Below are 24,673 nucleotides of genomic sequence, written 5' to 3'. Positions count from 1 at the left end.
CGTGGATTTTGAAAACACAAGTTGCAGAAAATGAGGAATGATGCTAGAACTCCCAGGGAACGAGTGTGGCCTAGGCCCCGTGGGGTCTGCCTTGGTCCCTTGCAGTGCCTGAAAACATCTGGGTGAGACGCATCAGATCTGGCATTGCTCATCTTCTGCATGCCACAAACAGGAGGGTCTAGAGCATAGACTGTCCATGTCTTTGGGAGGAGGTTGGGGAGACCAAGCCTGAATGGTTCTGGGTAAGACGAACTGGCCCTGAAAGATTGACAGTGTATGGCTGGCAGGGAGTTCATAGGGTAAGAAAGTGGTTTTACTGGTCTAAGGGGAGCAGAGGAATTCAAATTCCAACCTAAGCAGGCATCAGTTTTGAGGGTGGCCCAACTAGTAGGGAGCAGTTAACACAACTCAGTGTGTCTAAAGATTATTATCAGGCGAGATTATAGATCTTATACCAAGGATAGATGTATGAAGGACATGAGGCGTAGGACCCAGGCCTGGGAGAAGTAGCTGTCAGGACTGAAGGAGGAGGCTCAGGCTTCCCCACCTGCAAGGTAGGTTCAGCATCACTCCTGGATTAAGAGTGTTAAATTCTGGGGAAACTAGACAGTAGGCAGAAGGTGATCATTGTTGCAGAGTCCATAGCTGGAGAGCAGCTGAGAGGGTCAAGGTCTCTGCTATCTACTGCGGGTCCAAGACTGGCTCCAATTCCTCCCAGTGTATGACCCAAAGGAAACAAACTAGTAGAGAAACCAGGTCACACGGGGATGCAGGCAGATGGACCAGAAGCAGACACATGGCTCTGATCTCCAGGGACCTGAGGCTCTCCTCACCTGCGGGCAGGCACCAGAGACAGTTCCAGGTAGTCTGCTTCCTCAACAGGAGGGTGCTCCTAGTATCCATCCTGCCTGGCTTCTCACTGGTTCTAGGATTGGCCTGGATTGCCTGAGACCACCCTGACAAGGCTGAAAGAAGGACAGAAACAGGCAGGAGATGACAGCCAACCTGGAACCCTGTCTTTACTCCATCAAGATGCACCCTTGAAGTAGAAACGAACCAAGGGTTATTGTGTCACTGGTTTGTTTGTTGTTTTCATGTTTAAATCTACCGCCACAGCCACGCCAGGGAAACCGTGTTTCTTCCCTGATCAGCTGAGTCCTGAGGTAGTTCCCTCTGCCCTCCTGAGGTCAACCTAGGGGAGGCACAGAGGACAGAGGACAAAACTCCTATAGGTGATGGTCTGTTCTCCCTCCTTCTTTTTGAAGCAGATGGCAGCCGTGGGGAGCTGTCCCAGCCCACCCTCACGATCCAGACTCACCCCTACCGGGCCTGTGACCCCGTGGAGATGAGCTATCCCCGGGACCAGTTCCAGCCCGCCATCCGGGTGGCTGACCTGCTCCAGCACATCACTCAGATGAAGAGAGGCCAGGGCTACGGGTTCAAGGAGGAATATGAGGTAAGAGACCAGCCTGCGGGAAACTGCCTGATGGGCGCAGAGGCTTCATGGGTACTAAAGGTACTCAGAGTATGGTCCCGGGTTCAGCAGCGTCAACACCACCTGGGAGCCTGCTGGAAACGCACCATCTCAGGCCCACCCAGACCTACTGCATCAGCTTAGAGTCACACCTGCCTGCAATGGGAAGATATCAATAGAAGGGCTCCAGCCCCCATCCCACATGTTGTAGAAAAGCCAGCAGATCACCCCTGCCAGTGGTTTTCAGCAGGCCTGCTTGCTCCTGGTCACCTCTTGCCTCACGGTCATGCTTCTGTTGTGTTTTCAACACCCCCAAGTCAATATCGCATCTGGCAACTGCTGTCCTCCCTCTCTCGGTACCTGCTCCGCAACCCCTGCCTTGGACATCCCTTACCTTCCTCCCCAGCGAGTCTCTAAAGCCAAGGATTCGTGAGTAGCAGTTGTTACTAAGGTTTAGGGAATCACAGAAGGATTGCAGCCAAGTACAGGAAGTACCTGAATACAAGTCCTCCTGAGGTGAGGTTCTGGTCACCAGACAGGTCTCTATCCACTTCCTTCCCAAAAGTTCCTTTTAGTGTCCTAAAATTTTCTTTTTTTTTTTCTCCTCCTTTTTATAGCAGCCAGGAAAAGAACTCCACTCCCTCTACCTTATTATGCAGAACAGTTATAGCTACCTTTATCTCACTCCTTTTGTTTCACTCCTTGCCCTTTAGGCCTCACCTTTTACAAACAAAAGGTAGAAGGAAAAACTCATTAAGATGTTTTCCTGCACTAGAGAGCGCCTGACCCCCAAGAGGGATTTTGCATCCCTCCTGAGCCTGTCGGAATCCAGCTGCGGGCGGCTTTGGAACCGAGCATCTCTTTCTTCTCTTTTTCTTTCCTCTCTCTACCTCTCCTCCAGCCTTCCCAAAATACCTTCTGAGCATTTGCTGTGTGCCAGGCTCTGAGTTAGTCGCACTAGGCTGTGTGGTGGTGGTGGTGGTGGTGTTTCTCACATGCCTCCTGTGGCCCAGGTGTGCGAGGTTCAGCTTCACTGTGTGCGTGAAACTGCATCGGCTCAGACGCCCACACATTTGGAACTCTTGATACTGCAGACTAAGCTTATCTCTCAGGCTGTATTCTGAGAAAGAGCTCACAAGGCAATATTTCAGAAGTTGTGTGAGGTCATGAAATTGTGCTAAATTTGGCGGTAGGGGGTGTCCAGACATCCAGATTCCAGTACAACAAGCTGTGCGGCCTGTCGTTTTGCTACCTGAGTTTTGAAGTTCTTTATCAGTTGAATGAAGAGTTTGGATAGGTGATTACTAAGGGCCTGTCTGGTCCTAAAACTTTGAGAGTATAAAACATGGTAGCAAGGAGAACGGTTTGACGCAGTTATGTGAACAAAAACGTTTATGTCAATGCTCATGAGTAATTACCAGCTCAGGAGAACCAGCAGTTAACTTCTTTTGTTTTGTTTTGTTCTGTTTTTGTTTTAACATCTTTATTGGAGTGTCATTGCTTTACAATGGTGTGTTAGTTTCTGCTGTATTACAAAGTGAATCAGCTATACATATACATATATCCCCAGATACCCTCCCTCTTGCATCCCCCTCCCACCCCTCTAGGTGGTCACAAAGCACGGAGCTGATCTCCCTGTGCTATGAAGCTGCTTCCCACTAGCTACCTATTTTACATTTGGTAGTGTATATATGTCCATACCACTCTCTCACTTCGTCCCAGCTTACCCTTCCCCCTCCCCATGTCCTCAAGTCCATTCTCTACATCTGTGTCTTTATTCCTGTCCCCAGCAGTTAATTTCAAATACGGTCTAAGTAAAGTAGTATTTTTCAGGCTTCCCTGGTGGCGCAGTGGTTGAGAGTCTGCCTGCCGATGCAGGGGACACGGGTTCGTGCCCCAGTCCGGGAAGATCCCACGTGCCGCGGAGCGGCTGGGCCCGTGAGCCATGGCCGCTGAGCCTGTGCGTCCGGAGCCTGTGCTCCGCAACGGGAGAGGCCACAACAGTGAGAGGCCCACGTACCACAAAAAAAAAAAAGAAAAAAAAAATAGTATTTTTCATATACTCAATCTATAAATTTTGGGAGGATACTGAGATAAGAATTGCAGGTGACGGTCTCATCACCTCACATCCCTGGGCCTTATTTCCTAGGAGGTTGGTTAAATGATCCTGATCTCAGCGGGCCGTGGGGTCCAGCGGCTGGACCTCGGTCCTTGTCTTCTTTGAAAAAAGAATTCAGCAAAGAGACAGAGATTATGAAGCAGATAAAATGTTTATTAGAAGCAAAGTACGTGTGGAAGTACACACAGGCAGACTCAGAGTGAGTCGTGCCCAGTAGGGGGTGTGGCTAAAATTGCTTATGTGGGGGCAGTTTTCCACGTTCCCTCTGGCCAGTCATCTTGCTCGTGCCCGTATTTGGCCTGACTCAGGGCCCTGCCAGATGTGCACGCACATCTTTCAACCAAGATAAATTCTAGCGCAAGAGTTTCTGGGAGGTTGGCGGGACATATTATGGGCTGGCGCCCCCTCTCACCTTTGACCCCTGAGTATCTTTTCTGAACATGTGTGGTCTAGGATGTCTCCTTGACCGTAGGAATGAGAAAAATGTGCTCGCCTTATCTTTTACTCAAGCAGGGCTCTGCTCCTGTCATTATCTTTATTTCGAAGTGTCTACAGGAGACTGTTTGCAGCTGCTCAGCCTGGGGCCCATCTCTCTCCAGCCTCAATCCCAACCCGTTAAAGTATGGAGGGGGGGGGCATGTGTGTGTGCTCACACTCACTTGTGTAGACCTGTGTGGTGAGTGAATGTCAGGAGAAGGTGTGTTGTCTGTAAAGTCGTATTCAATATCGTGAAGGTTTAATAAGTTATTAGTCATAATATTTAATTTGTTTTAAAGTTTCAAATAGCATTAAGGGACATGTGTGGCTTATCAGAAAGGGACCAAGTAGTCAAAGCCTGAGAAACACTGTTCTAAGAACTTGCGATCTAAGATTTGAAAACAGAAATACAAACACATTGGACGACTTTGGTGCCTTTCCTTCCAGAATGATGTCTTTCAAAGGTATCCATACTTATGTGGTGGGATTTGGATTGATTTTTTTTTTCTTTTTTTTTTTTGGTGCCTTTTTACATTTTCCAAATTTTCTAGCATGGAAATGAACTGCTTTTATAATGAGAGAGAAAACAATAAATGTTGTCCCATCATTTGCACTTCAACCATAAATACCATTAAGTAGACGAGACTTGCCCTCAGTTAGTTCAAGTTATATTGATCAGTTAGCTTGAATGCTTAGCTTCTAGTTAACAGCATTTCCTGATTAACTAGAGGTTAATTGGAAGACATTACTTCATAGGTGTCTTTCCACACTGTCTTTCCACTTCCTTAGACTATAGCTGGATATTGCTTTGATCATCAAGCCTCCTGTGATGTCTGGAATCTACATACTGAACAAAGAATCACAAATCTACTGGAAGACTGTTTCCTATTGTAGATATATGATTCCTGGGTCTTCAATCCTACCATCAAACCCACACGCCATGTGCTCCGTTGCCTGTCACTCGCCTACCCTGATCATTTTTTTCATACAAATTAGTGGGTTTGACAAGTTGACATATAAGGGACCTCTCAGCTATAGCAAGCTGTGTCTTCTAAAATTCACTTAAGTTGTACAATCACTTACAAATTTGCTCATTAAATATTTACTGAGTAGTTACTATTTCTAAGAACTGTTCGAGGTATTTGGGATACGACAGAGAGCAAAAATGGACAAAGATACATGCCCTTGTGAAGCTTGTGTTCTAGCAGAGGAAACCCAAGATAAACAATAGACTTAAAAATAAGGAAGTTATTTTACAATAACTTACCTAATGTAATATGTTAGTAAATAATATAGTATGTTAGACAGTGAAAAACACTGTTTGCTGTATTACAAGCTACCCCAGATCTTAGTGACGTAGAACAGCCAGTTTATCGTGCTCACTGATTCTGTGGGTCAGGCATTTGGACAGGGTACAACAGGGATAGTCTTTCTCTCTTCCATGATGTCTAAAGCCTTGACTGGGAATGCTCTAAGGCTTGGGACTGAAGATCTGAAAGTGTCTTCACTCAGATAGCTAACAGCTGGGATCTCAGCTGGGATTGCCAGCTGGAACACCTACACTCAGCCTCTTCCGGTGGCCTGGGCTTCCACACAGCATGGTTGCCTCGGGATCGCTGAACTTCTTACATGGTGGCGCAGAGCTCTGCCGGTGAGCCCGCTAGCTAACAAGGTGGAAAGTGCGTCACCCCTTGTTACCTACAGTTGGACGCCACACAGCATCACTCCAACCACCTTATATTGGTTATACGCAAACAATAACTACCTACATTCTGGGGGAGGGGAATTAGACTCCATCTCTTGATGAAGGGAGGTGTAGCTGCAAGATTCTAAGAGGGAATACGGAACAGGAGTAGTGGAAAATATAATCTGTGGATAATACAGTCTTCCACAAGTAAGTACCATGGGAAATGAAAGAGAAGCGCAAGGAAGGGAGATGGTATATTCCAGGGACATGAGGTGAAGGAGTTCCAGTATTAAACAGGCTGAAAGGGCAGTCTTTCATTAGAATATGAGATTTGAGCAGAGACATGCTGGAAAGTATCTGGAGGAAAAGAGTCAAGATCAAGGGAGTAATATATCTGGCATGTACAAGGAGGTCAAGTGTGGTGTGAGTCCAGTGAACAAGAAAGAAAAGTAATAGAAGGTGCAATTGGAGAAATAAAGGGGGCCTGATCGTATAGTGCCTTATAAGTCATTATAGGGACTTTGGCTTTTACTCTGAATGAAATGAAAAGCCACTGCAGCATTTTGAGAAGACAAGTGATAATTTTCTGACATTATTTTGAAAGATTGATTCTTGCTGCTCTGTGGAGAATAGACAGAGGGAGGAAAGGGTAAAAGCAGGGAAACCAGTTGCGAGCCCACTGCAGTGACCCAGCAGAGAGACAGTGCTGACTCACCCGGGATGTGGCAGCGGCGGTGGAGAGAGGTGGCTGGATTCTGAATGTATTTTAAAGATAGAGCCAACAGGACTTTCTAACACATTACATGTGGCCTGGGAGAGAAAGAGAGGAATCAAGGGTGACTTCAAGGCTATTACCCAAGCCACTGGAAGGATGGAGTTGCCACCGGTGGAGATGGGAAGGCTGCAGGTGGAACAGACTTGGGGATAAGGAAGGAATGGGGAGTTTGATTTTGAACTAAGATGTCTATTAGATATCTCAGTGGAGATGGAAAGTAGGTAGCTGGATATATGAGTCTGGAATTTGGGAAAGAAGCCTGGACTGGGGAGAAAACTTTGGGAGCCATTGGCACATAGATGATATTAAAAACACAGAATTTCAACTGTGAGATGTCAGAGCACTTTTCATAGACCAGGCATTGTACTGGACTCTAGAAACTGAGGAGACAAGATGGAGTCCTTGTCTTCTGGGGAGCTTAGAGCTTATTCTTCGAGATGCGCATATAAACTATTTCACTGTTTGGCAAAATGTCACAGTAGAGGTATCCCCAGAGTGCTATCAGAGCCCTTGGAGGTGGGATGCATTAAGCCTAGCCTGAGGATGGATAGCCAGTGGCTTTCTGGAAGACATAAAGCCTAAGCCAAAGCTTGAGAAATAGGAGGGAGCAAAGAAGGAGATGGGGCTGAAATTGTTAGTAGGGGCAGGCGTGGGGTGTGGGCAAGGGGATTTGGATTTTATTCCAGGAGCAATGGGAAGCCATTGAAGGGAGCAGGATTTTTTTAAGCTGGATTTGCTTTTATTTATTTTTTTTTTTTTTTTAACATCTTTATTGGAGTATAATTGCTTTACAGTGGTGTGTTAGTTTCTGCTTTATAACAAAGTGAATCAGGTATACATATACATATGTTCCCATATCTCCTCCCTCTTGCGTCTCCCTCCCTCCCACCCTCCCTATCCCACCCCTCTAGGTGGTCACAAAGCACCGAGCTGGTCTCCCTGTGCTATGCGGCTGCTTCCCACTAGCTCTCTGTTTTACGTTTGGTAGTGTATATATGTCCATGCCACTCTCTCACTTTGTCACAGCTTACCCTTCCCCCTCCCCATATCGTCAAGTCCATTCTCTAGTAGGTCTGCGTCTTTATTCCCGTCTTGCCCCTAGGTTCTTTATGACCTTTTTTTTTTCAGATTCCATATATATGTGTTAGCATACAGTATTTGTTTTTCTCTTTCTGACTTACTTCACTCTATATGACAGACTCTAGGTCTATCCACCTCACTACAAATAACTCAATTTCATTTCTTTTTATGGCTGAGTAATATTCCATTGTATATATGTGCCACATCTTCTTTATCCATTCATCTGTTGTTGGACACTTAGGTTGCTTCCATGTCCTGGCTATTGTAAATAGAGCTGCAATGAACATTTTGGTACATGACTCTTTTTGAATTATGGTTTTCTCAGGGTATATGCCCAGTAGGATAATCAAGACAGTATGGTACTGGCACAAAAACAGAAATATTGATCAATGGAACAGGATAGAAAGCCCAGAGATAAACCTACACACATATGGTCACCTTATCTTTGGTAAGGGAGGCAAGAATATACAGTGGAGAAAGGACAGCCTCTTCAATAAGTGGTGCTGGGAAAACTGGACAGCTACATGTAAAAGAATGAAATTAGAACACTCCCTAACACCATACGCAAAAATAAACTCAAAATGGATTAAAGACCTAAATGTAAGGCCAGACACTATCAAACTCTCAGAGGAAAACATAGGCAGAACACTCTGTGACATAAATCACAGCAAGATCCTTTTTGACCCACCTCCTAGAGAAATGGAAGTAAAAACAAAAATAAACAAATGGGACCTAATGAAACTTAAAAGCTTTTGCACAGCAAAGGAAACCATAAACAAGAAAAAAGACAACCCTCAGAATGGGAGAAAATATTTGCAAATGAAGCAACTGACAAAGGATTAATCTCCAAAATTTACAAGCAACTTGTGCAGCTCAATAACAAAAAAACAAACAACCCAATCCAAAAATGGGCAGAAGACCTAAATAGCATTTCTCCAAAGAAGATATACAGACTGCCAACAAACACATGAAAGAATGCTCAACATCATTAATCATTAGAGAAATGCAAATCAGAACTACAATGAGATATCATCTCACACCAGTCAGAATGGCCATCAGCAAAAAATCTAGAAACAATAATGCTGGAGAGGGTGTGGAGAAAAGGGAACCCTCTTGCACTGTTGGTGGGAATGTAAATTGATACAGCCACTTTGGATTCGCCTTTTAGATGCAACTATTTGTCGTAGATCAGAACAGGGAGATCAGAGGCAGGTAGGGGGCTGGGACAGTAATTCAAGGAAAATATGGGTTTGCCTGAACCTGGAGACTGTGCCCCGAGCCTAGACAAGCCCACACACATTCTTTCATGTCGAGCCATAAAATCAGCTTGCTCTCTTTAGCGTGTAAACTTGAACCTCTCAATGCATATATTTTAAGTTCGGTGACTTGAAATAATGCATGAATGGTCCTGAATTGAGAGTCAAAATGCCTAGATTTAAGCCCTGTCTCTTTCATTAACTATCTGGGTGACCTTGAGCCAGTTACTCCCCCTCTCTGGGCCTCCATTTTCGTATTTATGCAATGGGCATGAAGACATTGGTCAGAGTGATCCAAAGAGTGCTTCTGTCCATGATACATTGGGAGTCTCAGTGGGAACCAATTGTCCAGGCCAGCCGGATCTCCCATCCCACCTGTAGCTCCACTGGACCCCACTCTCTGGGGCTACCACCCCCGTAGTTATGTCTCAAGTCCTAGCCACCGTGATTGACCAGGGACCTTGGGTTCCTAAGAACTCAAGGAGGCCTGAGGCAAATTAACTGCACTTCCCCTACAGATCTGAGTCTTAGAGGCTTTCAATCTTGACTGCACATTAGAATAACCCAGGGAAGTTTTAAAAACACCAACACCCGGGCCATCCTTCAGACCAATTAAATCAGAATCTCTGGAAGTGGGATCCAGGGATCAGTATTTCTTAAGCTCTCCAGAGGACTCTAATGTACTTTCAAGGTTGAGACGCTGGTCTGAGGAGGCCCGTGGAGCCCCCTGCACGTGCCCTGCTTGTGTCCACAGACCCTTCCCCTCACCTGCTGTACTTGCTCCCGGTCACATCCGATGCCCATGGAGGCATGTGAGGACCCCACAAATCTGCCCTGCTATTGGACCACAGTCACATTAGAGTCAAGGGGCTTCTTCACGTGATCCTGGACTGCAGAGTCTTCCCTCCTCCCCCTCCTACCTCCCCCAGCCCAAAGTTGGGGGCACCTTCCCCAGTTACAAACCAAAAATCCTAAGCATGCCATCAAACGCTAACAGATGTTGGCTGGAGAGTGGGATTGTCTGTGAGTCCTAGAACGCCAGACACTGTCGTGGTCAGATGAGTATCAAGTTTGGGAAGGATGTGGGGCAATAGGGTGGGGTGACTTTGTGATGGAGAGAAGGAAGAGAAGCATGTTAATCCAGTCCAACCCAGGCAGCCTGTCTTCATCATGAATAGAACAAGCCCAGTAGGGAAACCAGAAGGTATTGGTTACTACAGCTCCATTAAGATTATTTAAGGCAACAAGGACCAGCTGTGAGGAATGTGATGCAGCCTAATGAAGAGCAAACATTTGTTCATTTTCCAGCTCTGGGCAGATACGCCATGTGCATGGCTTGTGTGGGGTGAGGCCAGTGTTGCCATCTTTCTCTTAGTCATCTAAGTGGTGGTGGGCAGGCAGCCTCCCGATGGAGGGTAACCAAGGAGATGGATGCTTCGGGTCTCCCCAGGTGCCCTCTTCTCTGCTCAGAGCCACCTGAGCAGAGACAGAGTGGACCTCCTGCTTCTCCCACAGTTTTTTTCTCTCCTCAGTTGGTAAAAGAGTCCCAGAACATGCCACTGCAGGTGATCTCTGAGAGATTCTGGCCCAGCTGCTCAATTTGCAAGTGAGTGATTCTTGGGTAGGGGCATGGGGAATTAGTGGCAGAAGCCCAAATCGTGAAAGGGAAAACCATGGTTGTTCTCCAACTCTGGAAACTCATAATGACCAAAATAGAAAGACTTGACTCTGCCTGCTCATTTCATTCCACTCACCGTGGATTAAAATAAGGAGAAACTGGGCCTTTTCCAGAGGTGACCAAAAGACATCAGGAACCATGTGGTTTCAGACTTGGAAGTTTTCCTAGCAAGAAAGAGCTCATGTACAAGAGACTATTAACTGAGTCCTTTCCTTTGAGTTTATTTTTATTTTTCCACTTAGTATTCTGTTTGTAACCCAGCAAACAATATTTTCTGTTTAATTGGAATCCTCCCCAACCAAGTGAGCAATTTTCAGGTGGCACCATAGAAAAGTGTCTCAAGTGAGAGTTAAGACGTGGTTCTCAATCTGCTACTGATATGCTGGGTGGACTTGGACAAGACTCTTCCATCTCTGGGTCCATGTTTCATCTTCTGTGACATGTTTGACTACATAGCATGGACTCCTGAAGGCTGATAATATATGCTGGTACTTCATTTGGCCAGAAACACTTACTGAGTACCTTACACTGTGTAGTTTACTGGAGATAGTTAGGAAGATACAGAAAGAAAATAAAGACCCTACTTTGAAGGAAGCTCAGGGTCTTACCACACCACATAATCACATGACGGAACTCTAGTTAACATGCTTTGTGGACCCATGAGAAAGGGCGGTCCAGGGTGAAAGCAGGGTTTTGTCGTTTATTTTTGCTTTTTGTCAGTGATTACTGCCAGCATCAATCAGAAGCTTTCTAAAAGATGAGGCACTGAGCTGAAGAAAAGTAGAAGGCTGGGTAGAGGAAGAGCATGTCTGACAGAGTGAAACAGAGGTTTAGGGGCTCAGAAACATAAAAGAGTTGAAATGTTGCAAGCCAGCTCTTAGACAGGAAACAAAGATGCCTGTCTATGAAAAAGAAAAATCAATATGAAACTAGTTGGGGAGACTAATAGGAAGTTTTCACAGTTTTCCTGAACAGAATGAACAAGGTAAATCATGGCCTTTGACCGTCCACCCCTTAACTCTAGCTGACTTCAAGTTTAGGGGAGAGCTGTTGACCCAGAGGCACCCTCCCAGAAACTCATGCATGGAGAAAATGTGTGGACAGGACCAGAAGTCTGTAGCCTGGAATGGGAGGCAGGGGTCCCCCAGGTCATAGGCTCAGAGATGGGAGGAATAGAGGTACACTAGTCTGAGCTTTCCCATCAAACTATAGGCCTCTTGGAAGTAAGGCCAGCATCTTCCTCATCTCTCATGCTTCTCTGAAGCATGTGGAAAATAGTATACTAAATATTAATTTAATTGATTTGCAGAGTACTGGTGAAAAACTTTATGGTTAAGAATAGTCCCATCAGTGAAGTGAGAGAGTGGCATGGACATATATACACTACCAAATGTAAAATAGATAGCTAGTGGGAAGCAGCCGCATAGCACAGGGAGATCAGCTCGGGGCTTTGTGACCACCTAGAGGGGTGGGATAAGGAGGGTGGGAGGGAGATGAAAGAAGGAGGGGATATGGGGATATATGTAAACGTATAGCTGATTCACTTTGTGATACAGCAGAAACTAACAGACCATTGTAAAGCAATTATACTCCAACAAAGATGGTAAAAAAAATAATAATAAAATAAAAAGAATAGTCCCATCCATTCTAAATGTAATAGTTTGCATCTACCAACCCTAACCTCCAAGTCCATCCCTCTCCCTCCGCCCTCCCCCTTGGCAACCACAAGTGTGTTTTGTAGGTCTATGAGTCTGTTTCTGTTTGGTAGATAGGTTCATTTGTGCCGTATTTTAGACTCAGAGTCACTTTGCTGTACCACAGAGATTGGCACAATTTGTAAATCAACTGTACTTCAGTTTAAAAAACTGAAAAAAAAAATAGCGCCATCCAGAAATTTAAAAGGCAGTATTTCTTAAAGAAAGACACTGGCACAGAAAGACCCTCACGTCGTGGGCTGTCTCTGTAGGTGCATAGAGTGTCTTCAGAGTGAGTCTTCCCCTGGAATTTGCTGTTTCCAATCACCTTCCTGCCTAAAACAGTGGTTCTTAAACTGTGTTATGTGTCAGGACCACCTGGAGTTAGTAAAGAACATTGAGACACAGGCTCATGGATGCAGGACAGGGCCAAGGCCTCTGCATTCTACCAAATTCTCTAGAAAATCTGGAACCCTACCAAAGTTTGAGAACAGCTGACCTAAATTTTGTCATTTAAAAGAGATCTCGTAGCTTTCAGTGGGGCCTTTTAAAGGGTGCTTTGTGACTCTAGATGCAGATAGATACTCAACTCTTCTGCTCGTTCCAAACTCCTGTCACAGACAAATACCCCCATCTTGCCGCCCTCCGATTTTTGACTCAACATCCCCAGAACTCATAAATTACCGTCTCCTTAGTGGCGTGGCACACAATAATATTTGCTCTCCTGATGCCACTCTGAGGAGATGTCATTAGTCATCCTCTCCTGCCTTCTCTGTCCACGTTTATAATCCCTAAGGCGTGTGCTTTTCAGCAGAGAAGCAGGCATTTGTTGAAAGCGTGGTCTCTGCCAGGGCCACCGCTGACTCATACAGCGCCTTAGAGTGAAATAGCAAAAGGTACACCTGTCTCAAGATACTTGGCTTTATCACCGTGCAGAAGATGTTCATAATATATACAGAAATCTGTCATGCCTACCAGAGGAACGGTGCTCCCTTCGATTTGGTGCTCTTGTGTTGTGCACAGCCTGTACAGCCATCCATGGTAACCTTTGCCATCCACCAACTAGCCATGGCCTTCAGTAAACATGGGTACTTATTGAGCTCATGGACCTCAGTTGAGACCAGACCTTAGGCTTCCAACCGCCCATAAAACTCCTTCTCACTCCCTTAATACTGTGTCTTACCTGTGACCAGGTTGTCCCAGTTTTCCCAGGATCGTCCCAGTTTTAAACGAAAGTTCTACATCCCAGGAACCCCTTTGGTCTGAGGCAAACCAAGGAGCCCCCCGCTTTTGTCTTGTGACAATAATCTGGATGTTTCTGCTCAATAGGAGGCAGAGAATGAATTCTGGGCGTGAAACAAGGGGGCTGGATAGCATATCCTTGGGATGGAAGAGTCTGAACACCTGCCATGTGCCAGGCATTGGGTTAGGTGCCTACAGGCATTATCTCAGGTAGTCACTAATCATCACAAAACTCCGTGGGGTGTATTTTTTTCATTTTTAAATTTATATGCTGCAAAATTTATTTGGGGGTCGCAGGGTATACAATTCTATGAGTTTTAACATGCATGGAGTCACATAAACACCAAAACAATCAAGGTACATAAGAGTTCCATTGGCAAAAGAATTCCCCATGCCGCCCCTGTGTAGTCAGATCCTTCCCCCACACCTAGCCTGAAGGGTGTATTATTGACTTAATTTTCAAAAAAGTTAATTGAGACTTGGAGTGGTAAAATGATTTGCAGTAAAAATATCCAAACACTCTAGTCTGTCTCCCTTTTGCAAAGCCCTGCCTTTTCCCTCTCAAATGCATGGCAAGAGATGTTTCTTGACGAGACAGATGTGTGAAAGACCCAGGTAAAATGGCTCCTCCTTTGTGAAGACTCGCTGGGATCTTCCCTGCATCAGGAGAGTGCAGTGGTGGGTGGGGTCACGGAGAAACCCTGGCAGCCCAGACTGATCATGGAGGAAGCATGCCCTCGGCTGTGCCCTGAAGCATCAGCCAGGAACTGCCTGGTCAGCATTCCCTGGGCCTGGTTTTGCTACACCCCAGGGCATATCATATCCAATTAATTATCTCCAGGGATACAGTCAGGCCAAAGGGAGTGAGGAGGGCCTCATAGCTGACAGAATCCGCTGAGGTTAGTGGGTGAACAGGTAAAGGAAATGGAGCAGGATACTCTCAGCCATGGATTGGAGTGAGCTACTCTTGGAGACTCTGTTCTGATGTCTCGCTATCTGGGGCCTAACTCAAGGAGGCTTAGGTACAGAGAAGAGTGTCCAAGAAGGGTGGCAAGCTTCAGAAAGGACTTTCTTATCTCAGTAGGGCCAAACCAACAGGTAGGAAGAGGAGTCAGCCAAGCAGACATCAGGGCCAATTCTCAGTTCTAACAAGAAATTGAAGTATTAAGGGGGGAAACCGGGCTAGGTTGCGGAGTCCTGCGACTCAGCATAACAGGTCAGAAGAAGCCTGTGACTTGCGGTCAGGTGACCTGAGCTCCCCCTGGCTCCAGGACCTCAGCTCCTTGACCGAGAGGGACGGTGGGTGGGTGGGTAGGTGGAATGCCTACCGACCATAAGAAGAGTTGGTCTGGGACAAGTACCAGATGATAATCTTATCCTAAAGTCTGTGAAGCCTGTCAAGAAGGATACAGGGAGGGTTTAAGAGACGAGTGCTCTCAGCCACTTGTCACGATGCTGGTACTGGCTTCGCCTCCTCATTTTTAAAAATGTCCAAAGCATCCCCATTGACTTAAAATAAAACTCTGATTCTTGGCCGTGGTCCACAAGACCTCAGCTGAGCACCACACCTTCCCCATCCACATGATGTGTCACTTATATTCTCTCAGCTCTGTAGAGCCTCCCTTCAAGTTCTAGAACACACCAAACTCATTCCATCTCAGGGCCTCCACACCCGTTGTCATCCTGGAACATTCTTCCCCCAGCTCTTGCCATAGAGCTGGCTTCTGCTCATCATCTATTTTTCAGCTCAGATGTGTCAACAGGAGACCAGTAGAAGTACACCTGGAGTTGAATAAGCTGGATTTAGGAACTGTGGGAAATCTCAGGAAGAGGGTGTCAGAAAGGGCTCATGGGATGTGAGCTGTGTTAGGTGATTTGAGGCTTTGTTCTAGATTAGACACCAATAGGAAGTGGTAGGGTTGGGTACCTTAATAAATCTTAACTATTAGAAGGGGGAACAGGCTCGGGGCTACAGCTGAAATTGGCAAAGGAGCAGCATCACACATGAGCCAGGATGGAGGGTGGGTTGTTGTTGGTTTTTTTTGGCTTGGGCAACATTCCTGTTTGTGTTTGGATATGACTACAGAGTGGTCTAGTTTTAGCCTTGTTCCATCCTGGTCTCAGAGGAGCTTTGTCTGGTGTTGGCATTCTGTGAAATTGTTTAAGTTCAACAGGAAAACACCAAGGTCCAGCTGGCAGTGCCAGGCCAGCCCCTGGAAGTCAGGGGCTGCTCTTTTCCTCCTCAAATGCCACCTTTTCCAAGAGTTCTGCCCAAGCCACCCTACCTAAAGCGGTGCCTATTCCAGTCACTGTGTCTCCCAGGACTTTGTTTGTTGCCTTTGTAGCACTTGTTTTAAACAATAATTATCTTGTTTATTGTTTGCACCTTCCCACAACTAGGACAGAAAGTCCATGAGATCTTGTCTGCCGTGTTCATTGCTATTATTTCTAGGACCTAGCGTAGTCCTAGTGCCCAGGTGGTCATTGGAAATGGAAGGAAAGAGAGAAGGAAGAAGGGACACAGGGAAGAAGGGCTCACTTAATACGCATTCTTGGGTGAGTCATTTCTTGTTTTCAGACCTCACTTTGCTGATCTGTAAAGTGAGGCAATAACATTCTCAAAAGATCCTTTCAGATCTGCCTTTTGAGGATTCTGTGAATACCACAGCTCAGACCTCCAGAGATGCAGACAGCCCCCAATACACCTTTTAGGACTTAAAAAAAAAAAAAAAGAAAAATGACTGCCTTAGAAAAGCAACACTGTGGAAGAGTTGGAAACATTTCCACACTAAGAGAAGAGTGTAAAAATAGAGCTCAGCACTCTAAGGGGAAGAGAATGAGAAAAGCAAAGCGGAGATTGATAATGGATGAATATAATGAGATGGCAGTTCTGGTTTCAGAAGAATGTGATTAGCCCTAATGACTGCCACCATTCCCTGGTCAATCTACTGCAACTAGCCACTGATACAAAAATAATCCCCCTCGGCTGGCTCACTTTGAAGACGGAGATGAGACTCCCCCTCATATTTTTTTCCTTCCTGAGATTATCCCCTATTAGGTTGCAGCTCCCTAAAAATGGAAATGGATGTGTGATCAAAGTCTGCAAACTAAGGGGTCATTACCACTCACTCCTGGGCGGCTGCCTGAGGTGTTGCCTCTCAGCCTTTGTCAACATCATCACGGCCCCCGGGCCAACACATTCTCCTTCATCCCCCACCGGGGGGGACACAGAGGCTCCCAAGACTGTGCCAGGAGCCTGCATGGTCTCCCACGGAGACATGCCACTCATCACAACTATCTAGGATTTTTCAAAGGATATCTTCGCACTGGGTTTATCCTGAAGAGCATGGATGTTGAAAGGACTCCCAAACTGTGCCATTTCAGGACTCTGAGGGTGGGCAGGGACGTTCATTAAACTTCTGCAGTACCGTGGTGCAGAGGGTGCATACGTACTCTGTGGGTCCCCGTGGATCAGGGCAAAGCGAAGTACGCGGAGGCAGAGTAAACAAAGAAATGCCCAGAGGGTCTGTCCAAAAGTGAGGCAGGAAGCTTTATGGTGTAGTGAGCTCTCCATCACCAAGGGCATCCAAGTTTGATGGTATCCAATTAACAGATGTTAGGGATCAGCTTATCAGCTGATTGTGGAAGGGAGCACAAACAAATTATTTTCAAGGCCACTTACACCTCTGAGATTCCAGGATCTTTGCCTCTGTATGCACAGAAGCCATCTCACACACTATTTTTTTTTCCATCTATCCATCCATTCGTTTATTCAAAAGGGGTGATTCAAGCACATATGAAATACAAAGCCAGTATTGGGTTATGAAGATACAGACATAAATAAGATGCTACCCTTTACCTGGAGTAGCCCATCACCAGGTTGGAAGACAAGACATTCAAATTATCAGATGTAAAGGAGTCCAGCTAATAGAAGAAGTGACTGACTAGCTGGGGATGCAGTGGGATGGTGGGAAAGTAAGCAAGGAAGGTTTCACCAAAGAGAAGATGTTTGAACTGGGTTTTCAAGGATATGTAGGAGTTTACCAGCCAGACTCAGGTGGAAGAGAATTTCAGGCAGAGGGAACACTGTGTGTATAGTCAGTCTCAGAAGTCTGTAACACCTGAAATTGTCTCTGGCATTGTGTTTAGTTGCTAATCACTGAAATATTGTTCTAAGGGTAAGAAATGAGGCTGGAGGGGCATATGGGGTGAAATCATTAAGGACCTTGTACTAAAGAGTTTGGAATGTATACTGAAGTGACAATGGCAAGGGGAGTAACTGGGTCCTATTCACATATTAGAAAGATCTCTCTGATTATACAGGAGAATGGATTGGAGGGGACAAATCCAAAGCAAGAGGAGACCTGTGGAAAAGTATTTCTCCAGGTAAATTCACTGTTTGCAAGAATCATGACTGCACATTAGAATCCCCTGGGGAGCTTTAAATACCACTGGTGCCTGATTAGACTCTGATTTAATGGTCTGGGGTAGGGCCTGGGAGTTTTAAAGCTTCCCCAGACAATTCTAATGTTCAGCCATTACAAAACCTTAATCTAACTGTAACCTGAATCCTGGCACATAATGAGTAGCCAGCAGATTTTTTTTGCCCAAAAAATGAGTATGAAAACATTCAGAGGGTGCTCTTCTCGGTTTCTTAGCACTTTAGGTGGATATTAGATGAATAGTGGCTTTTATTACAGAGGGTTTCAGGTAGAAATCCATCCCCAGAATATCAGTTTAAACATCAAGAAGTCTAATGCCACCACTGAGACAAGCACTCCCCACCCCTGCAGAGAACCCGGAGTATATAGGCCTGGCAAGTTGCCTGAAAGAGCTGGAGCTACCTGGCTCGGTGAGACGATGAGGCCAAGGGCTGGAATCTGGGTTCTAAGAGTTCCACGGCAAAGCACGAGCCATTTGGGGTCTGCAGATGGTCTGCACCGGTGGCAAGAGGGATGCAGGGTGATGGTCAATTATAATGAGTAAATACAGGATGGGGGGGGAAAGAGGAGAGACAAGCCCTCCATTTGCAGAACGAGCACACTCCTATCTCCATAGCACTTTTCCACGCTCAGATTTGGGGCAGAGCCTAGAACCTGTTTTGCTTCTCCTCCGGGGTACCAGTCTAAGGGTTTCTGACACACAAAGAACAACATTCTGATCAAGTAATTGCTGGGAAGGCACTCTGTTACCCCAGTCTAAAACCCTGGGCAAAACTAAGTTAGAGAACATGGCTTAGCCTGGGCAAGGACCTCTCACCCCATCTTCATTCAATCTGGTATGGCTAGGTAGCAGAATGGGCACCCATTCTATCTACCCAACCACTGCACAGAGGAGGATCATGGTCGTGCTTTTAGAATAAAGGTCAGCAAACTACAGCCACAGGCTAAATCCAGCCCAACACTTGCTTTTGTAAATCAATTTTAGTGGAACACAGACATGCCCATGTGTTTGCATTGTGTCTAGGACTGTGTCCTCTCTACAACGGTGGAGTTGAGTATGAGTACTTGGAACAGAGACTGCGTGGCTTACCAAGCCCATGCTGCCTGTTATCTGACCCACTACAGAAAAAGGTTGCCAACTCCTGCTCTAGAAGAAGACCCACCCAGCCTGGCTTGGAAGAGACGTGGGAGACTGGAAGCAAGAAAGGGGGAATCACGCATGGTCTGGGCTTTGAATAGACAGTGGTCCTGCCTGCCCATAAAACATTGCCTACTGAATGGCTGAATTTCTGACCAATCAGGTTACAGACTTCTCCTTGCTTAGGATGTAGACCTGCTAAGAAATAGTTGGGCAAAGTCAAGGCTGGTGTATTAAGATGACTGGAAGCTCCTCTCCCCTGCCCTGCTGACAGGAGTAGCTATTTGCTACTGAAGAGGTAGCAAATTCAGTCTCAGAAGTAGTGCAGGGGCCATGAGCAGGGCATCCACCCTCTTCTACCAGAGACAGGGTAGGGCCGGTAGTCAAGATGTGGTTTGACATTCATGCTTCTGCAGCTTTTCTAAAGCTGTTCACACTCCCTGAGATGCCCCTCTTCCTTCTCTGTGAGACAGGTGGCTGCACCCTCCCCAGTGTTTCCATAACACTTGGCTCATAACTGCTAGATCACGTCACATGGTTGTTCACTCATCTGTCTTCTCCTAAACTGATGAGTCCCATCTCTTCCTTCCTTCTAACTCTGGCTCTGAACCTCTGTGTCCAACTTCCGGCTCAGTATCTCAGCTTGAAAGTTGACTAGTCACCTCAAACATGGCTGCTGCTCCTGTTCTTTTACTGTTTTGAACACGTTTAGAAGCAAGTGCTATACATGGTTCTAAGTATTCAATACTTTATCTACCCAGAACACAACATTTAATTCGTGCTTCCCCAAACCTGTTGCTCCCCCATCTGTTTCTTCTCCGTCTCAATAAAAGATGCGACTCTCCACTCCGTTCTTTAACCAGTCAGCCTCCATCCTTCTCTTTCCTGCATAGTCCTCGTCTGTAGTAGATGTGTTGGTGCCCTGCCCACATCCCCTCCACACTCACTTTGCCCGTGTATGCCCACCCAGTGCCCGCCTCTTGCAAGCACTTGCGACTTTTTGCCTGAGTGCTTCCTTAAGACAAAAGAGTATGCACACTTGTCTACAGAGCGTGACAGAAGTGCCAAGGGATTTCCTAAGAGTTGTCCTCAATCAGTGATGGATGGGAACTGGGGGATAAATACCCCAACTCCCTTCTTCCTCTGGGAGAACAACTCTGAGCCATGAGATGGGCCCATGGGATTAAGCCTCAGGTGCAGTGGTTATTTGTTCGTTGATGTACCCTGTATTTATTGGCATTCTTCCCTCGATTGTCTGACTTTTCCCACTCTCCCACCCATGAGCTCCTTAGGATTGCCTCCCAAATGCTAGAATCCTTGTTGCTGAGGCTGCTTCTGGGGGAGAGCCAAAATCTGCAATATTCAACTGAACATCCAAAAGTAATCACTTCCCACCACATCTACTGCATCACTTCCCACCACATCTACTGCACCATCTTGGTCCAAGGTACCATCATCTCTTGGCAGGACTATTGTAACAACTTCCTAACTGATCTCCCTGCTTCCTCCCTGGGCCTCCTGGAGTCTCTGTTCCATACATGAGCCAGAATGTGCTGCTTTGTAAAATATAAATCAAATTAGCTAACTGCCCTGCTCAAAACCCTCAAATGGTTTCCTATCACACCTGGAATAGTACCCAACTCGTTACCAATGACCACAATGCCTTATAAAGCCTGAACTCTCCCTGCCTCTCCAGATGCTTCTGTCACTGCTTTCCCCACCTCATCCTTGAACATGGTCACTCGGTTACCACCTTTGCCTCCACTGTCCTCTCTGCCTGGAAAACACTTCCCACTTTTCTTGGCATGACCGGCTTTTTCACATCATGAAGGAATTCGCTTAAATGTTACCTCCTCAGAGAAGCCCTCCCAGACTGTGCAATCCAAAATAATTCTCATGCACGATCACTGTACCTCTACCCTGCTTTATTCTCTTCACAGAATTTTACACTATTTAAAATTATATATGTTTGCTTGTTCATTTGCTGCATCTCCCAGTTGACTGAAAGCTCAAGGGGGCTTTGTCTATTTCGCTGTATCCCAAGTACCTAGAATAGCACCAAACACATATTCGGGATTCAAATATCCGTCAGTGAACGAATGAACAAATGACTCCCCTACTGCACCAGATTTGAGCTCATGACACACGAAAGACATCAGTAACATTTGAGTCCCTGAACAGGTGAATAAGCCAGGGAGGGGACAAGTCTGTGTTCTCCCCAGGCTCCATCCAAGAACACACAGTCTTTTGCACTATGTGACCCATCACAGTGGGTCTCGTTTTCCCCGTGGACACCCAGATAAAGCTCCTATCTCAAGCCATTCTAATCACTCTGTCCTTTCTTTCTAGGCCTTACCGGAGGGGCAGACAGCCTCGTGGGACACAGCCAAAGAGGATGAAAACCGCAACAAGAATCGATACGGCAACATCATATCCTGTAGGTGACTTTCTGGGAGGGCTCCAGGCTTTGGGAACACAGACACAAATAAGCTATCACTATTATTTATCTGGAATTTGTTACCAAATAATCCTTGATGTTTCCAGATTTGGGTCCACATGCTAAGCATGGAGCTCTGTCTCAACCTCCCTGCCATCCCTGGCCTGGATGACAGAGCATGGCTGATCTCAGCCAGAGGGGGCAGGCAGGGAGCTGGGCGGGCATTGGGCGGGCATACATGGGCAAAGTGAGCTGGCACAGTAGATGCAGGAAACCTCTGAAGCTTGGATCTTGCCCGCTCAAGAATTCTTCAGGTCGGGGAGGAAGCCCAGCCACAAGGTGTTCCCAGCAGGCCCCCTCTGCAAAAACCCATCATGGCAGCATCTTGGGGGTGGAGAGCGAGGTCCAGCCCGTGAAGGAGGGGCTGAGAACACCTAGGTGAGAGATGATGCTATTCCAAGGAGGTCGAGTCCCAAGCAAGGATGGGCACTCAAAAGGAGCCAGGAACTCTGGCCTGCAGCTGAGGGTTTGGGCCAGCTCAGGGCTCAGGGGAGCCCAGGGTTACCCTCTTCACACAAGAGGTAGAGTGTAGGGCATCACGACTCCTGCCAGACCCCACTGCTTGCTGGCTGGGACAGGGCCCTGTGGTGAGTGCCTGCGACTCAGGGCTTGTGTCGGCACGGGTGTTTGGGGGCCCTGAGCCTGCAGCAGAAAGCTTGCTTTGTGTGGACCTGGGGGGAGGCGTGGAAGAACATTGCCTTTTGCTCAGCGGTGAGCTCTAGCATTCCTGGAAGCACCCGCTGGTGTGTGATTTGATGAAAGCAGTGGCACAGAGTAGCTCGAGCGCTCTGGAGTCAGACTGCCTGGGCTCCTATCCCAGCTGTGGGGCCCTGGGCAGGTGACCTGACCTCTCTGAGCTTCAGTTTTCTCGCCTTTAAAGTGAGGAAAAGAATGAAGGTAGGATGGTTGAAAAAAGGTTTGTAAAACCCTTGGCACAGTACCTGGCACCATTACTCATAGCCATAGAGTTACTTTCTCAGGGTCACTGATGAGCAGTGTGGATACACCATCCTCCTTCTTTTAAGCAAAATTCACTGAATACCCATGTGGGGATGTGGAATAAGCCAGGTTGGGGCAGGGAAGCGTAATCAGATGTCTATTTTGGAAGGATCACCAGGGCAGCTTATTGGGAAGGTGGATTTGATTGAGAGAGGCTGGAGGCAGAGGGACCACTTAGGCTACTGTAAGAGTCCTAGCAAGGGACGAGGGGGCCTGAACAAGGGCAGTGCCAGTACTTGTGTGGGACCCTGCATGATACTCAGTGCTGGGAGGAGAGGGAGAGAGACACTGCCATAGAACTACACACCACACACAGTTCACACACAAGTATGATCATTGCCAGATACTGGTGTGCACAGCCTTCTACACAACATAAATACAGAGGACGAACTTACCTCGTACAAAATGGCAAGCACATACTCTGATTAGAACAGGTGTCAACAACAGCCCCTGTCTGCCGCGGCACAGCCAACCTGGACCACTTGACATCTCACCAGTTGGGCACGAAGTATCCCTTGGTCTCAGTTCTCAGAGTAACCCAGTTCAGCCCAAAAAAAAAAATCCTGAATAACGAATTATTTCTAGCACAGTTCAGTGTTTTGTTTTGTTTTCTTTCACTGTCTAGACGTTGCCTAAGAAAAAGCTTAGAGGAAGAAAGCGTAAGATATAGGCGGCCTGTAAAGGAAAAAAGAGGCAGAAGTTTTAGCTTAGCTGTTTCCTGTGCTGATTTAGAAATCGGCTATGAATAGGAGAACTAATCAGAAAAACATTTGTAATTTGTCTCTTGGAAGAGAGTCATGCAGACAGCAAGATTTCTTAAAAAAAAAAAAAAGAAAAGAAAAGATTTCTTGCAAATGTAGTGTTGGGAAGAGACGTTCAAACAGTCAGGAAATGTGTATGAAGACCTATGATGTGTGGGCCTTCTCTGAGCCAGGCCCCGTGCTGGGCACTGGGACACTCAGTCTCTGCTGCCGGGGAACTCGCATTCCAGGTACAGGTTCTGCTTGCTCTGACCATCCTCTGCTTGAGCACCATCGTGTACTAGTGCCCTCAAATATCTGGTCACTTGTCTGTTCGCCGTATCAGATGGTGAGTTCAGATGGGATCCACTAAATTATAGGCTGTAAGACCTTGTGTACTCACTGTAAGCCTTAGTCTTCTCTCTGTACAATGGGTATCATGATGCAATAGTATAAGGGAAAATAATAATAGAAAAAATAAACAATTAGAGCACAGTAAAGAGACCCTGTCCCTCGAGAGACAAGGGCATCCAGGCCGGGCCAGGTATCTGGCCCAAAGCCTGAGGAGCCCAGGATGAAAGCCTTTGTATCTTTCTGGACGTCCCACTGCCCACCCTTTGCGCTCAGCATCCGTGCCCAAGCCATCATCAGATCTCACCTGGCCTCTGCCCGCCTTCCTCCTGGTTGTTCCATATCTACTTTGTCCCCCAAATGTATCCTATCTGATCTCTAACAGAAGCCAGAGGGACCTCCTCAAAATATGAATTGAAACATGTCACTGTCCTACAGAAAACCCTTCAAATGGCTTCCTTCAGTGTTGAGCCCTTCTTTTCCAAAGGCCCTCAGCCCTCTCTCCATTGCATTTCACACTGTGTCCTCTCCACCACAGTCTCCTCGGTTAAGCCCCACCGGCCTTTCAGTACCTTGAACTTTACACGCTCATCCGTGACACAGGGCCTTTGCACATTCTCTTCTCTATCAACATGCCCGTCCCTCCTCTCTTTGCTCTGCTAAGTCCTACTTATTCTTCAGATCTTAGCTCAGGTATCACTTCTTCACGGAATTCTTCTGACCATTATAATTTGGTCAGAACCCCATTATTCACTCCGAGAGCACAAGGCATGTCTTCTCCTTAGTTCTCATCACTACCGTGATCTGAGAGCCTTTGCATGACTGTCTGCTGGCTGCCTGATCTCCTCACCAGAATAGGTGTCCTGCAACAACAGAGCTAGGGCTCTCTTGCACTTCTGTGTCCCCAGACCTGGCTTATGGCTGCTGCTCAGTAGACAGGACTGAATGTTGGAATGCATGGACTCCCTGCAAGGCCCCAAAGGGGTTGAGCCATGGGTCTCTCCCTTCTGGCTTTCCCCCCAAA

The 24,673-nt window shown here is 46.6% G+C and overlaps 1 protein-coding gene across 1 annotated transcript in view; it reads left to right on the top strand.

The window, feature by feature from the left end:
* Positions 1-24,673, top strand: part of PTPRT (protein tyrosine phosphatase receptor type T) — a gene marked incomplete at both ends in the record, with an annotated part of 1,086,576 nt that overhangs the window by 996,696 nt on the left and 65,207 nt on the right. Inside the window, 4 exon segments of the mRNA XM_082671082.1 lie at positions 1,266-1,456; positions 17,784-17,840; positions 17,842-17,868; positions 21,412-21,499. Coding sequence (XP_082527208.1) covers positions 1,266-1,456; positions 17,784-17,840; positions 17,842-17,868; positions 21,412-21,499 — 363 coding nt within the window.

The sequence above is a fragment of the Grampus griseus genome, assembly GCF_964374135.1.
Source record: "Grampus griseus genome assembly, chromosome: 14".
In the NCBI taxonomy this organism is placed as follows: domain Eukaryota; kingdom Metazoa; phylum Chordata; class Mammalia; order Artiodactyla; family Delphinidae; genus Grampus; species Grampus griseus.
Note: the sequence above shows the minus strand (reverse complement) of the source record. Positions and strands in the feature narration are given on the sequence as shown.